Below are 14,405 nucleotides of genomic sequence, written 5' to 3'. Positions count from 1 at the left end.
ATTGCAAGTGAATCAATTGCTGTATAAATAATTAGTACATGATTGATACCACTTAAAGTCTTGAAACTATGTAGACATGCATAAATTGTGGATGACCTTTGGGGTCCTTTCCAATGCTACAATTCTAGGATTCTGTGCCCCATTGACTTCAATGTGTTAAATGCATAATGAAAATGTTGCTTGTGATAGTAATTCAGCTGAAAAATGCTTACTTTTGGCTGGATTACTCTCTTCAGATGTGTAGCAAAAGCAACAGGAAATATGCAAAAAGTGCTATAAAGGAATACTTTAATTCACAGAAAATGCCCAATGCATTTTAAGTTTTGCCTAGTTATTTCTTCAAGCTTTTATAGTTCCTATAAAAGAAATAAGAGTTCTTTCTTAGTTAATCTTGAGAAACAAAGCTGACAAGGCTAGAAATGTATTGGGCCACTTCAGATAAAATGTGTTTTTTATTAGTACTTTCAGGATCCTCCATCTCGGCCCCCGAATAAATGTTACAGATACAGTACCTATAACAGTTCTTTTGCATCTGTAATATGTATGCATGCTATTTTTTTTAGTTTAGGAAAAAGGAAAAATATAGATTCAAAGATTATGAGTTGCCTGCAGGAGAAATGGGGGTTGGAGGAAGCAGAAATATGCCAAATATGAGGGGTGTGTGTGTATGCATAGAAATATGTTTAAAATTTAACACATTTCTATGGCACAATCACCCTGACTTCCAGCTTGCTTTACAAAATATCCAGCAATGCAATTCAAGTGTTGACACGTTGTGATTCTTTCTATTCAGCCAAAGGCCAAAGAAAGGAAGGAGAAGAAACCTGGTGAACGCGACGATACAATCCCTCCTGAGTACAGATTAAAACCAGAATTGGTAAAGTTCTCATCTCTACTTTTCATTGCATGTGCTATAAAATCCTAGATTTTACCATACTGAGCTCATGTTAAGAAAAATCGAAAAACAACAGCTCTTTCAGCACTCTGTACTCCCTGCTGGCTATGATCCAGCAGCAGCAAGCTAGAGCTAGAAAGCCCCCTCCTCCAATTATTTAAATGTATCTTCTGTTGTCCACCTGCAGATCAGAGTATTGCAAGCGAATGCTTTTGAAGGCAGTTTAGAAACTGCAACTAATGCAGAATCCCATGTGCAGATGGTTGACTGGGACCAGATAGTCTGAATGCATAAAACTGATTCTATCCCAGTTAATTCAGCTATCAGTTTCTGCTATCAATTCACAGTGCTGATTTCTACAGCCTTCTACAGCTTAGGACCCAAATACCTTAGGGCAGAGATTTTCAACCTTTTTAAGTCCACGGCTCCCTTGATAAACTACATTCTTTCTGCAGCACCCTTGTGGGGCTCAGGAGCCCAGTTACGTCACCCCTTGCCTGCAGAGCTGGCAGCCTCTCACCCTTTTTCAAACACCCTCCCTTGTGGAGTGTTCCTTCAGCCGCCGCCTCCTCTCCCCTCTCCTTGGGAGCCCTCGGGGCAGCCATTGCTGCTACCCCTGGTCTCTGAGCTGCCCCTCTGCCCCAAAGAGAGGTGCCTCCTCACACTGCCCCACAAGGGCCTGGGACTTATCAGTCTATTTCCAACAGCAAGGGCTGGTGGACAGGTGGACAGGGCCCCCTTACCTACTTGGTTGTTTACTCCAAGGTTGCCTCAGCTCCTGGCTGACCAGCCCAGAGGCACCATTTTGCCTGGGTAGCTTGTAGCCACGGCTGCTGCAACAAACAGCTGTGCGAGCCTTTGGGAGGCAGAGATGCGAGAGGGCATCAGAGGAGGGAGGGAAGGAAAGAAGGACAGAGGCCACGGTTGCCAGTGGGCCTCCATGGCCATCATCCAAGGATGCCATGGCACACTGGTTGAAAACCACTGCCTTAGAGAGTGCTTTCCCCCATATGAACCTACCTGGACCCTGCAATTGTGTGTGTCTGAGGGAGGTGACGATAGAAGCATCTGATCATTTTCACATCAGAAGAGTGATGATTTCTTAGCTACTCCTTACAGTTATTTTCAAAAGGTAGCCAAGGAAATGTGAAACCAGAAATAATCACTAGTGTATGTAGTTTCTTCTTTTCCTTCAGCCTGAATTATTCTTTTGGCTCTGCATTCTTAGCTAGTCTTATAAGTGGAATTCCAAAATGAAATATGCTCAGTGGAGAAACTCTGGGGATATTTCCCCCCCATTGCGGGGACTATTTGGATCCCTCTGGAGTAAATCTATATATTGAGAATTTAAATAAAACAACAACAATGTAGAGTATCTTAAATTTGGTGCAGTGTAAATGGCAAAGTTAACCATAATTCTGCCTGTTTATTTTTAGGATAAAGATGGGAAGCCCCTGTTGCCAAAGCCTGAAGAAAAACCAAAGGTTCTTAAGTGTTTCTATTAGTTTTACTTTCCTTCACCTGTATTGTAAATAAATGATGAAGCTGAACTTTTACATATTATTTTTCTGTGATTTCGTAATGCCTGAGATGTTTTAGAAGGAAGCATAGTAAACTTCAAAAGGCAGTTTCTAACACAGATGGTTTACTTAATATTTGGGATCAGTGCAAAATGAATATTTGAATTCAGAGGCACATTTTGTGTTGGTTTAAATTGATTCCTCTTTTGCTATTTTAGCATTGTGGCACAAATGCCTATTGCTCAATTACTGAAGACAATTCAGCCATTTATCTTTGTCTCAGTGTTTAAACACTTACTTTGCTTTATGGCAGGAGTATCCAATGCAGTGTCCTTAAGATGTTGTTAGACTACAACTCCCATCATCCTTTGCCATTGGCTATGTTGGCTGCAGCTGATCGGAATTTGAGTCCCAACAACATCTGAAGGGTTCCATGTTGGTGACTCCTGTTTTGCGGTATAATTATGCAGGCATACTCCTGTTTTGTGTTTCATAGATATAAAATAGTTCTAATACAGCTGAGTCAAATCAAAGTTTGGGTGCTTTTTCTGCAAACATTATATACATGCACACATGCTGCAGCAGCCTTTATGCTCCTAACTTTATCAGGTGATCTTTTCTGCCATCTTGTGCAGTGTTAGCTAACCTGTTTAGGGGGTGGACTGAATCCCCAGAGAGAGGAGAGCCAAGATTCCCTCTTTCTTCCTACAATTACAGGTGGTCAGTATCACACTGACCTCCTACTATTTCTGCTGTGTATGCAGATTCAAATCCATTGTAAAAGAAGTGTAAGCATGCCATGGAGGCCCTGTAAGCTGAGTTCCAGCTGCTCAACCACCATTTTCTTCATCTCAAGTTTCCTCTATTGTATTCTAACAACAACAACAAATAATTTATTATTTATGTCCCATCCATCTGGTTGGGTTTCCCAAGCCACTCTGGGTGGCTCCCAACAGAATAGTAAAAACACAATAAAATATCAAACATTAAAAAATTCCCTAAACAGGGCTGTCTCCAGATGTCTTCTAAAAGTCAGATAGTTGTTTATTTCCTTGACATCTGATGGGAGGCCATTCCACAGAGTGGGTGCCACTACCGAGAAGGCCCTCTGATAATTGATAAATTCCACTTCTTATGTCTGTTCTTTATTTTATCAGCAACACAGTTCTGGTCTTCCTCTCATTTTTTGTTTTTGTTTTTACAGCCTCTTAGCGATTCTGACCTAGCTGATGAATTTTCAAAAGATTTTGCCTGTCCCACTCCTCCCGCAGAAATACCCAAGTCATCTACACCTGCTGATGTGCCTAAGGTGAGTTTAACTTTGCCTAGGAAACCTGCTTTAAAATTCAGAATCTTTCATTGCATTGGATGCAGAGAATTAAAGGGGAAATCAGCTTAATTCAGGTATAGCATTTCCGTTCTTCCTCTCCTCCCTCATATTCCTCCCCATGTGTCACTTGTGTACTTAGCGTGAGGGCAAGGTGAAAATGTGGGTTGGGAACATACCAGGGGCCAGGGCTGGTGGTGTGCAAAGCCACACAAGGGCTGAGAGTTATTTGTTGTTTAGTCGTTTAGTCGTGTCCGACTCTTTGTGGCCCCATGGACCAGAGCACGCCAGGCACTCCTGTCTTCCACTGCCTCCCGCAGTTTGGTCAGACTCATGTTTGTAGCTTCGAGAACAAGAGAGATATATCAGCTGCTTAATATAAGGCCATGGGGTGTGCACACAAAAATGGCAGCTCCTGTGAAGTCCACCTACTCATTGGGAACAGAGGTTTAGGTGCTACAATTTTGGCTGTTCTCAAGCTAATATTAGATACCAGTTTTCAAAATCCATTAGTTGCTGTTTTCTTTCAGAAGCCAGAAGCTGCTGAGCCCCCCAAAACTCCCAAAGAAAATGTGGCCACATCCCCTGCAGTTCCTTCAGTGCAACCTTCAGCTCCACCAGGAGTTTCTACAGTGAGTAGCTTCTTATTGATCCAAAGCCAAACCCATATTTTGGGGGCACCAGTCATACCTGTGTATGTCACTCTGTAGCACTGAATGACTCTGTGTCTGCCTCGTGGAAGTTATGTTTTGAGGTGCTACAGAGCACTGTTTGGTCCCCAATGCTTTTTAACAGCTAAACGAACCTGTTGGGAGATTTGAAGCATGATATCTACAGTATACTGATGACACTTGGCTTGATTTCCATGTAACAGGCCTGGATGTGCAAGTCCTGAGCTGTCATCTGGATGCAGTTTTGGGCTAGCCGGGGGCCATTAAACTGGAACTGAATCCTACCAAGACAGATGCCCTGTGGCTTTCAGGTCCAGGAAACTGACCACTTGCCTGTTCTGAAGTCACACTCCCTTTGAAGGAGAAAGTTCATAGTCTAGGGCAGGTTTTCCCAAACTTGGGTCACTAGCTGTTCTTGGACTACAACTCCCCTCATCCCTAGCTAGCAGGACCCAATAGTCAGGGATGATGGGAATTGTAGTCCAAAACCAACTAGTGACCCAGTTTTGGAAAACCCTGAGCTAGGGATACTTAGTGAGGAAGCTGGTAAAATGTGGGTTGAACAAAGTAACTGTTAGGTGGATTTGTAGCTGGTTGACTGACCGAACCCATAGAGTACTCGTTAATGGGGTTCTTCATCATCCTGGAAAAATGTGACTAGTGGGATGGCACATGGTTCTGTCCTGGGCCTGTTGTTGTTCAACATCTTTATAAACAGCTTGAATGAAGGAACTGAGGGGATGTTTATCAAATTTGTGCAGCCCTCTAGCAGCTATGGTGGCTCATGTACCAGAAGTAACATATTTAGCAGTAACTCTGGCAGTATATACTTGATTCTGACCAATCTGACCAGTATATACTTTATTCTGATGTATATTTTGCTTTAGGAGGCTTAGTTTGGTTAACGCTAAATACATCACTTCTGGTAAATGAGCTACCATAGCCACTAGAGGGCTGTGCAAATATGTGTCCTGGGCTTTTTAGACTCATCTTGTTCCTGCTATCTTATTTCAGAAGCCCTCAGCAGCTGAATCCAAAAAGATTTCTACAGAAGAAGTAGTGTCTGCTGCTGCTGCTCCTTCTGTGGCATCTTCAGCTCCCTCAGTAACTTCTCCAGTGAGTAACCAGTTGTGAAGGTCAACAAGTAAAGGTTCAAGTGCCACTTATAGAAAAATTAGAATGGCTGATTTTGCAGGGGTTTCTTAATACATATGCACTGCACATTGCTTCAAACTGTTGGTACAAAATTGTTTGCCATTACTTACTTTTCTTTGGGATATTTAGATTGTAGATTTTCTCTCCCTTTGCTCATTAACTGTTGGATGTGTTTAACTATGAGTGCAGCCTGCTAATGGGAACGTTTAAAGTCCCATTGAACTTAAGAGAACCTTGTGTGAAAGTAGATCTTCATTTTAAGTGGGCCAAGCTAGCAAAGATTCCATGTGGATTTTGCCAGTGCACATAACAGAAAACTAATTTATAATTATGAAAAAGTTCTGCGCTAAGGTACTTAGGCTATCCTAAGCAGACAGTTGCTCAATAGCAGTCCGTGCTGTCAGGCAAAGCCACCCTGTTGACATCAGGGTGACTGCAGCTTCCTTGGATGGTGCTGGGACAGGGGGAATATGATGACAAGGGTAGAGATCTGTCAGTCCAATGGAGAGGGAAAACTGGTCTGGCTCTACTGGTGTGCTTGTGCGGTTCCAACCCAGTCCTGTCCCATGTAAGCTGGTATCAAGAAGGTGGTTCTGGGCTCCACCCAACCACATGGGCCACTCCTGCAGTCAGTTAATCATATTAATACTGCTTTGTAGAATGCTGTCCCCAGGGAAGTTCAGCTGGTGCCTTCACTATACACCTTTGGGTGCCAGGTGAAGACATTCCTCTTTAACCAGGCCTTTGGCTGATTGGCATCCAATGCACTTTAAAATGTGTTGTGGAAGGGGGGAAATTATTGGTTTGTTCTTGTTTGTATTATGCACTTTGTGGTTTTTATATTGTAATTTTATGGTGTGATCTGCCCTAAGATCTATGGGCATAGGATGGTATACAAATAAATAAATAAATAAGTGAATCACCTCCCATAAAACTAATACTTGGGTAGTTAAGTTTTAATAAATGTATTTGTTAGCCGCTCCATCGTTTGCACTCTTAAGAATATTGCTTCAAACATTGTTTTCCAAAGCACTAAGCTGATTTAAAATAATATTATTTCTAGACTTCACAGGTACCTGATGAAGCCCTGGAAGCCTTATCTGGAAGTCTAGGAAAAGTGGAGCCTCACCCAGAAGAAAAGAAGCCTGCTGTCGATAAAGTGAAGGTATGCAAAAGTCCAGGGGGCATATCAAACATCTATCTGTGTGTAACTATCGGGTCCTCTCTTACTCTCTCTTGGGGGAGGGTACCAAATTGTTAAAGAACCATGGATTTCTGGCACTCCTGGGGGTCCGAGCTCATAGGAGGCAGCCATTTCTCACGGCAGGAAACTGGAAGTCCACAGAATGCAAACTGGACTTAAAACTAATTTTTTGGAATACCAGTAAGTAGAGTAAGTGGGCAGTTCCAATAAGCTGTGTTTTAGTTGATTGAAACTTTAATTATACATAAATAAATAAATTGGCGTATACACTTTCATATGCTTCTATGCTACATGTACTATTATGAAACCAAATGACTGGGGACAGTCTCTCTTTATACATGTTGAGAGCTTTCATTTCCCCCTGCTCATCCAGGAGAAAGCAAAACAAGAGGAACGTGAGAAACTTGGAGAAGATGAAGAAACCATTCCTCCTGATTATAGATTAACTGAAGCAAAGGTGATTGATTTTCACTTGTTGCATGATCTTTTAAGTCAAATTAATTGGATGAGTAGCATCTCTAATAATTGTATGTAATTGTACACCTTAGGTACAAGATAGAAAACATTTTGTGTCAATGAGTGAGAGAGGGTGGGGGCGAGTGTGGTGTTCAGTTTTTCAGGAAATTGTTCATAGAATAATCAGCAAAGTCCCAGCCCTACTCTAGTCTATTCTCTTAGCAATAGAGATTGTCTTACTTGGATGAAGCAGGAATTAAATATACAGCCCTAGGCCATGGAGGGCACACCCATGATTGGGGGCAGTGCAGTTGATCCATTCTAATACTCATAAGTCAGCAGACAGCTGCATTTTACTGTAACTGAAGCTCTGCCGTCAACTTCAGAGGCAGCACTGAGTAAATCACACACCATATGAGTCCTGCTTGGAGGTTACAAAAGCATGGAGCAGTGTAGCAAGAACCCCTCTATTCATGATGAGTAGGTCCTATCTAGGACAGGCAGTTGGTTAAAAGTGCAGGAACGTGCTTATCAAAAAACATAGAGTCCAAAAACACTTTCAAGCTTTCTACTGTTCTGATCGGTTAGCATTGCATTTTATACATAATGATACTGTGGCAAATTCGGTCACCTGTCATAGCTCATTTGTAGCAGTTAACCAGTGTCATATTTTCTCTGCAGGATAAAGATGGGAAGCCACTTTTACCAAAACCTCAAGAAAAACCTCAGGTTGGTGAAAAAATGCTTCTAGCAGGCTGTTTTACATTTTTTAAAATAAAGTTTACGAAGCACAAAATTTATTACAACCAGGGACTGGACAAATGGTTGGCATATTCCTTCTACATTTCCAACACAAAACTGAGAAAAAGTAATAAAGTGTTTGGTTTCCAATTAGTTTTCAAGAATAAGACGGAACATTTGTTGTGTTCTAATATATATATATATATATTTATTTATTTCTAGCCCTTGAGTGAAAGCGAACTTATTGATGCTCTGTCAGAAGGGTTTTCTAGTTCTTCAGCACCAACATCAAAGGCTGCCCCAACAGCTGCACCTCAGGTAAGGTGTGTGTGTGTGTGTGTGTGTGTGTGTGTGTGTGTGTGTAAAAAAGACTTTATTTAACTTTTAGACGTAGTGAAAGACAGTTACATACAAAGAATCATAGAACTGTAGAATTGTAAGGGACCTCAAGGGTCATCTAGTCCAACCCCCTGCAATGCAGGGATCTAAACTAAAGCATCCATGACAGATGGCCATCCACCCTCTGTTTAAAAACCTCCAAGGAAGGAGAGTCCACCATCTTCTGAGTCCCTTCCAAACAGGTCTTACTGTCAGAAAGTTCTTGCTGATACTCTGTGTGAGCAATGTACACTCATTCTTGATTTGCTGTTATTTAATTATGCTTGTCAAAACCACCAGTGGTAGATATTTTCACAAAGTGGCTTTGACTATCCTGGAAGGTCTCTTCTCTTCACACCCAATACTTAGGAGGTTGGTGACGCCTGTAAGAAGAAGAAACACACCCGACACTTGGCAGGCTTCTATGAAGGTGTGCTGTAGACGCAGTGCAGAGTGGTTTCAGAATACCGATCTGAACAAACTTTATGGGATGCAGGGCACATGGCAGTGAGCTGACTGTAGCCCAAACTGATATGGACACAGTGTGAAACAGATACTTGGTTCCTGCCACCTGATTATCCTTCACTGTCTTCTGGCACATGTTTATGAACCCATTGTTTTTATTGTAGAAAGCTACAGGTGCTGGCAAACCTGCTGTTGCACCTACTGAAGAAGTTATCTCTTCTGCTTCTGCTTCTGCAGTCCATTCATCGGCTCCTCCGCCACCAGCAGCTACCCCAGTAAGCAGAATAATATTTCCTACCTGCATTAGTTTCTGTGATTGCAGTTTATTTTCCCTTTAAAAACGCTTAGCCTCCTTATCGCTTAAAGGCTTGTTGATTATAGGAATGTAGGAGCTGCCTTATTCCAAGTCAGACCATTGGTCCAGCAAGTTCAGTGTGGTCTACAGTAGCCTTAACCAACTTGGTGCCTTTAAGATGTTTTGGACTACAGTCATGGGAGTTGTGGTCCAAAATCGCTGGAAAGCACCAGGTTGTTGGAGACCAATCTTCAGTGACAGATAGCAACTATCCAGGGATTGAGACAGTCTTTCCTAGCCCTACCTGGAGATGTCAAGGATTGAATCTGAGACCTTGTGCATGTAAAGGTGCAGCCCTGTCCCTCAATTGTATTTTGGAGTTCAAAATGTCTTTGGAAAGATCTGTGCATATAACCATCTTTGGAACAAAAAATGTCATTTTTATATGGGATGCTCTTTTTCCATTTTAAGGTAGAGTGGCTAGCCTCTTAACTGCTTTTAGTAATGTTGAATCATAGTTTGAGGCTAATCAAATTTGTTTTACAGAGAGTTATAAAACAGTTATGGGTTGAGGTACACTGGAAGCCAAAGTTGCTTGCTTGCAGTTGAATGGTTTGGTTTTTTTGCCTGGCTATGCATATTTTGTAACTTTACGAAGTTTTTTGAGCGCTCTGAAGTTACCTTTCTATCATGCTGACTAAAGCAACTCTGATACCTTTGACGTTTTTTATTTCTGAGATTGCATGTGGCATATTTTGTTTTCGCTCTTCTCAAATCTCTTAGGGTAGGAAAGAACTCGATGACGCTGCAGATCTTCTTGCAGATTCATTGGGGCAAAGAGAACCTGACCCGGATGAAAACAAGCCACTTGTTGATAAAATAAAGGTGAGAAAAGTGTTTGTTTCCCCCCCCGCAGTACAGCTGACTTGACATGGTTGTGGGTACCATATTCATCTCCCAAATCTGCATAGGAATCTGAAAGAACTGAGCCGGCTGCTGGTGGTGGTTTTGGTTTGTTTGCTTTGGGGGCTAGGGGTTCAGTCTATGGCTTTCAATGTCACCCCATCACCATTGCTAGCCCACCATACTACCTCCCTTGTCTTTTGCAACACTTGAGGGTAGAGTGAGGGTCTTCAGATTGTACAAGGTATATTTAGCTACGAAAGCAGGGGTCTATGCAGGGTATTTTTGCATTTCAGGAGGTCCCCTTTCATGGAAAGTGTTTCAGTGCTTCAGTTGAACTGAATTTGCTTTCTGTGATTGCGACAAGTATTTTTTTAATTGCCAAAGGACGTATGTAGATATAATAAACCTCTGTTTTTGCAGCGTTCTTTCTGTCTTTGGATTGTTTTTCGTAAAGTGCAGCCTGTTCACAAATAAACAGGGGGAATCATTATTATGTATTCAATTTGTATCAGCCCTTCCTTCTGAGGTAGCCCATGGCAGCAAATATTGCAATGATAAAATGTTAAAAATAAGTTGTTACTACACAAATTGCTATTTTGTGCTTAGTTGTCATAGGAAAGCTCTAATGGACTATGTTACTTTTTACAATATTTGGTGTGATAATTGTGTTCATTTGGGGTTTTGTTTCATGGTTGGTTTTTTTCAAAATTTATGGCAACTTTTTTTTGTATTTTCTACAATTTGAGGTCAAGTTTAGATAGTGTGTTCTTTGGGTTGAGCTTTCCAGAAAAATTAAGAACATGACCTCCTGTTGTTGCTTTTACAGGAAAAGGCTAAATCTGAGCATAGAGACAAACTTGGAGAGAAAGATGAAACAATCCCTCCTGATTATAGGCATCTTCTTGACTCGGATGAGAAGGTAAGCTAATCCTTTCTGAATCCAAATTCATCTATACCAGGGTGGGGGACCTGTGGTCCTCCTGACGGTTTTGAGTCTTATCTCCCACCAGCCCTGACCTTTGGCCATTCTTGTTCGAGGTGATGGGAGATGGAGTCCAGCAACTTCTGGAGAGTCAGCGGTTCCCCACCCTTAATCTATATTGATAGATTTTGCACATATATATTTATCATGTCATGTCATATATCATATCATAGTTCATCTATGCTCTTCATTCGAAGAACCCAGGGTGGTTTACAATATAAAATATATGTTGAGGGCCACATTTTACCATAACAGAAGTGAGGAACCAATGGATCTTATGTAGTCAAGTCCCCATGTTCTTTTAATGTGCCTTATAAAATAAATGTGCCTTATAAAATAAAGTCAGTAAAATAAACAATGATACATTTTATAATGCACATTTTAAAAACTGTCTTTATTTTGAAAAGGTTTAGGCTAACTGGTTTAACGTAAGATGCTTATCTCATTTTATGGGTAATTTTAAATTTTGTAGGATGCAAATCCTTAAATAAATAAATAAATAAATGCTGCTTTTTGTTGTCGAAGGGGAAGCCAACAGGCAAGGATGCTGAGAAACCCAAAGAACAAAAGGTAAGAAGGACCTGCTCTTAGCTAAATGCTATTACTTGGCTGTGGGTTGCATTTACGTAGCTATTTGGAAGAGGGCTGTTCCGCTATAAAGGCTCCCAGAGTGGCTTACATAAAATGAGTATCAAACAAGATAATCCCCACAAGCAGGATTACCAACTAAAAGGCAAAACACAAAAGGAAAGAAGAATGGGAGAGGAGAGGAAAGAAAACTTGAGCACCAATTTTTAAAGTTACAAATTTATTATAATGGCAACTTGAATAAAAACCAAATGAAATGGTTTTTCAGAAAAGCAGATGAAGTAGCCCACCTTTATACGTGTCCCTCTGCTCCACGCTGTTGTTCTAACTCAAATCATTCTACTTGTGGCCAATGAGGGACTAACACAGACCTCAAAAAGAGAGAGCTGTACAATGATAATTCAGGTTCCTTATTTTAATGGCACCTGCTGATTTGGCGGCACTTATAGTAGAAGCTTAAAATTCTTTTTTGGGTGTAGAACCAACAATTTAAACATTGGAAATGGGAGGCTATGTGTAAGTAAGGCGTTTATTTTCCATATCACTTAATACTCACATTTTTAAACTATTATTTTTTATTGGAGAAGCCAGCTGATGACTCGGCAGCTATTGATGCCCTTTCAGGGGACTTTGATAATTGTGGGAAACCTCCTGTTTCTCAGCCTTCAACAAAGGTAAGGACACCCATTTTTAAGATGCTCCTTAAATCACCAAGTAAACATAAGTGAAGGCAAAGATTGCAGCAACTGGTTGTAAATAGGCAACTGACAAATGAGATTCCTGCTTTTTCATTTGCAGTTCAATTGCTCTGGGCAAAATAGTGCTGGTGCCGCTCTGAAGATGCACAATATTGATTAGCCTGGTTAATACATTGGTTTTTAAAAATATAGAGTCACCCCTCCTCGTTTCCTCTTTCTGCATATGACTTTGCTCAAGAGTGACATCTACCTGTAGATGCTCTTGCATTTTCTTTTCTGTCTTGCAGAATTTTACTTTCCCACTGCCTTGTTGTTTCAGGAGTTTGGGCTTTGGCCTCCTTTAGGGAGGAAGACTTTATTACACTTTAAAACTGGTCTGTGTTTCTACAGGCAAAAACTCTTTTGACTCATTCAGCATTGCTGCTTCTGTTGGCAGCCTTGCCCTTAACAGGACTGCCACAAAGAGGTTGTTCTGAGGTTGATTCCACTTGGGTTTATAAGGCTTTGAATGTAATGTAAAGAGTTTCTCTAGAAAAGGGAGACTTTATGCTGCTTTTATCCAAAGATTTCAGAAATAATCAGTTTATTCATTTCATGGAGGTTACCCTTCTTGGAACATTAGCTGGAGTTTCTTAATGGCCAATATAATGAAAGTGTTAAATACCCCTTAATTACATCCATGCAGATAATTGAGCTTTATTGGCAATCATTAACCACTTGAATGTGAATCCTAGAACTCCTCCTGTTGGAAGTTTCCATCTCTCCATTGGACCCCAAAAAATAATGGTTGGCTCCATTTCACATTTCCCTCTACCCTTTTTGGCACATATCTTATGCTTGCTAAAACTGTAAACTCTTGTGACATTTAAAGACCTTTTCTCACAATAAAGCTGTCTCAAGCACGGGCATATTTATGGAGCTGCCTCTCTTACAACTCAAAGGGCCAGTTGTTGTTTTTTTTGTAGAAGGCAGCCTGTTTGTCTCCAACACAATGGTGAATATGCATAATTCCTCCAGGTGTCTTTTTCTGAGCCCATCCATTGAAGCGACTGGAGCTTATTCCAGAGTGTAAGATGAGTTTATCCCATGAACAGTATATATGAAATGGTATCATCTACCTACTCTATATTTTGAACTGGCAGAAAGTCTCATCTTTTTTGGCAGGAATAAAACCAGCTTTGGTGTGATGGGCAATTTTAATTGGGAAACAGTATGCAGGGTACAAGGGGGGGGGGAGAAGAAGTTGCTTCCTCCTCAGACTGTTTTCCCCTTCTGATTACAGCTTCAGTAGTTGTATAAAAGAAAGATGGTGTCTCCTTAAAAGAACCATGGAACTATATGGAACTCAGAGTTTTGCCCTTAGACTGTGGCTAGTTTTAGGGTGTTTACCCCACCTTGCAAACTGCTGCCTGGGTGTGCAGCCTTTCCAGATTATTCATGTCAGCATTCCAGACTCCCAATTGATCCACTTTGTGTGGCTCTCGCGGAAGTAACACTTTCCTCAAAAAATCTTTTACCAAACTCTTCCAGACTCAGGTGTGTTTTAATCCAAATACTCAGGAGGTTTTTCTCTCTGGTATAGGATGAAAAAACAAAAGATGCTGCCACATCAAAACCAGCTAGAAAAGATGAAAAGAAATCCAAATCCAGAAAGGTAAGAAATTGTTGATTAGAAAGATGAAATTTTGCAGAGTGTAGTTAGACCAGCCACGGCCCATTTTATAAATTTCAGGCAGTTCTGAGACACTCTGCACAATTCAACACTTGTCTTCCACATCTACTGCAAGCCAGGAGGCTTGTCCTCCTTTTCCACCATCACTGGAATAGAAATCTTCACAAAGCTGTTGTTGTGCACTCTTGGAAGGATTTGAGAATAGGGGAAGGAATTAAGAGAGGTGGGAACATTGGTAGAATTCTGGGTAGGCATGTTCTGTCTTAAGAGGTATAGTGCACATACCCTCATGGTATATTCCAACCCTCTCACTGTATGTTGTGCGAGTGCCAAACTGAGGACCAAGATTTCTAATACTTCCCCCTAATCTGTGGCATTTTAGCCACAAAACATCTGTTTTGCAGGACCTTAGATCCACTGTTATTTCACTGTAAATGTAAACTGCCTGCTGT

General features: G+C 41.1%; 1 protein-coding gene across 7 annotated transcripts in view; it reads left to right on the top strand.

Annotated features, from left to right (window-relative positions):
- The window catches only part of CAST (calpastatin), a 56,560-nt gene that overhangs the window by 38,531 nt on the left and 3,624 nt on the right, over positions 1-14,405 (top strand). For 6 of the 7 annotated variants that reach the window (XM_081212376.1, XM_081212379.1, XM_081212375.1 and 3 more), the window contains 15 exons: positions 794-877; positions 2,332-2,379; positions 3,620-3,724; positions 4,273-4,374; positions 5,428-5,529; positions 6,632-6,733; positions 7,146-7,229; positions 7,910-7,957; positions 8,192-8,287; positions 8,977-9,087; positions 9,891-9,992; positions 10,840-10,932; positions 11,521-11,565; positions 12,168-12,257; positions 13,864-13,935. In XM_081212376.1, coding sequence (XP_081068502.1) covers positions 794-877; positions 2,332-2,379; positions 3,620-3,724; positions 4,273-4,374; positions 5,428-5,529; positions 6,632-6,733; positions 7,146-7,229; positions 7,910-7,957; positions 8,192-8,287; positions 8,977-9,087; positions 9,891-9,992; positions 10,840-10,932; positions 11,521-11,565; positions 12,168-12,257; positions 13,864-13,935 — 1,284 coding nt within the window. The remainder of the gene's footprint in view (positions 1-793; positions 878-2,331; positions 2,380-3,619; positions 3,725-4,272; positions 4,375-5,427; positions 5,530-6,631; positions 6,734-7,145; positions 7,230-7,909; positions 7,958-8,191; positions 8,288-8,976; positions 9,088-9,890; positions 9,993-10,839; positions 10,933-11,520; positions 11,566-12,167; positions 12,258-13,863; positions 13,936-14,405) is intronic. The other variant, XM_081212377.1, reaches the window with a different exon arrangement.

Source organism: Podarcis bocagei (assembly GCF_964188305.1).
Source record: "Podarcis bocagei genome assembly, chromosome: 11".
NCBI lineage: Eukaryota > Metazoa > Chordata > Lepidosauria > Squamata > Lacertidae > Podarcis > Podarcis bocagei.
The sequence above is the reverse complement of the archived record's forward strand: the minus strand, read 5'-3'. Positions and strand labels throughout refer to the sequence as shown.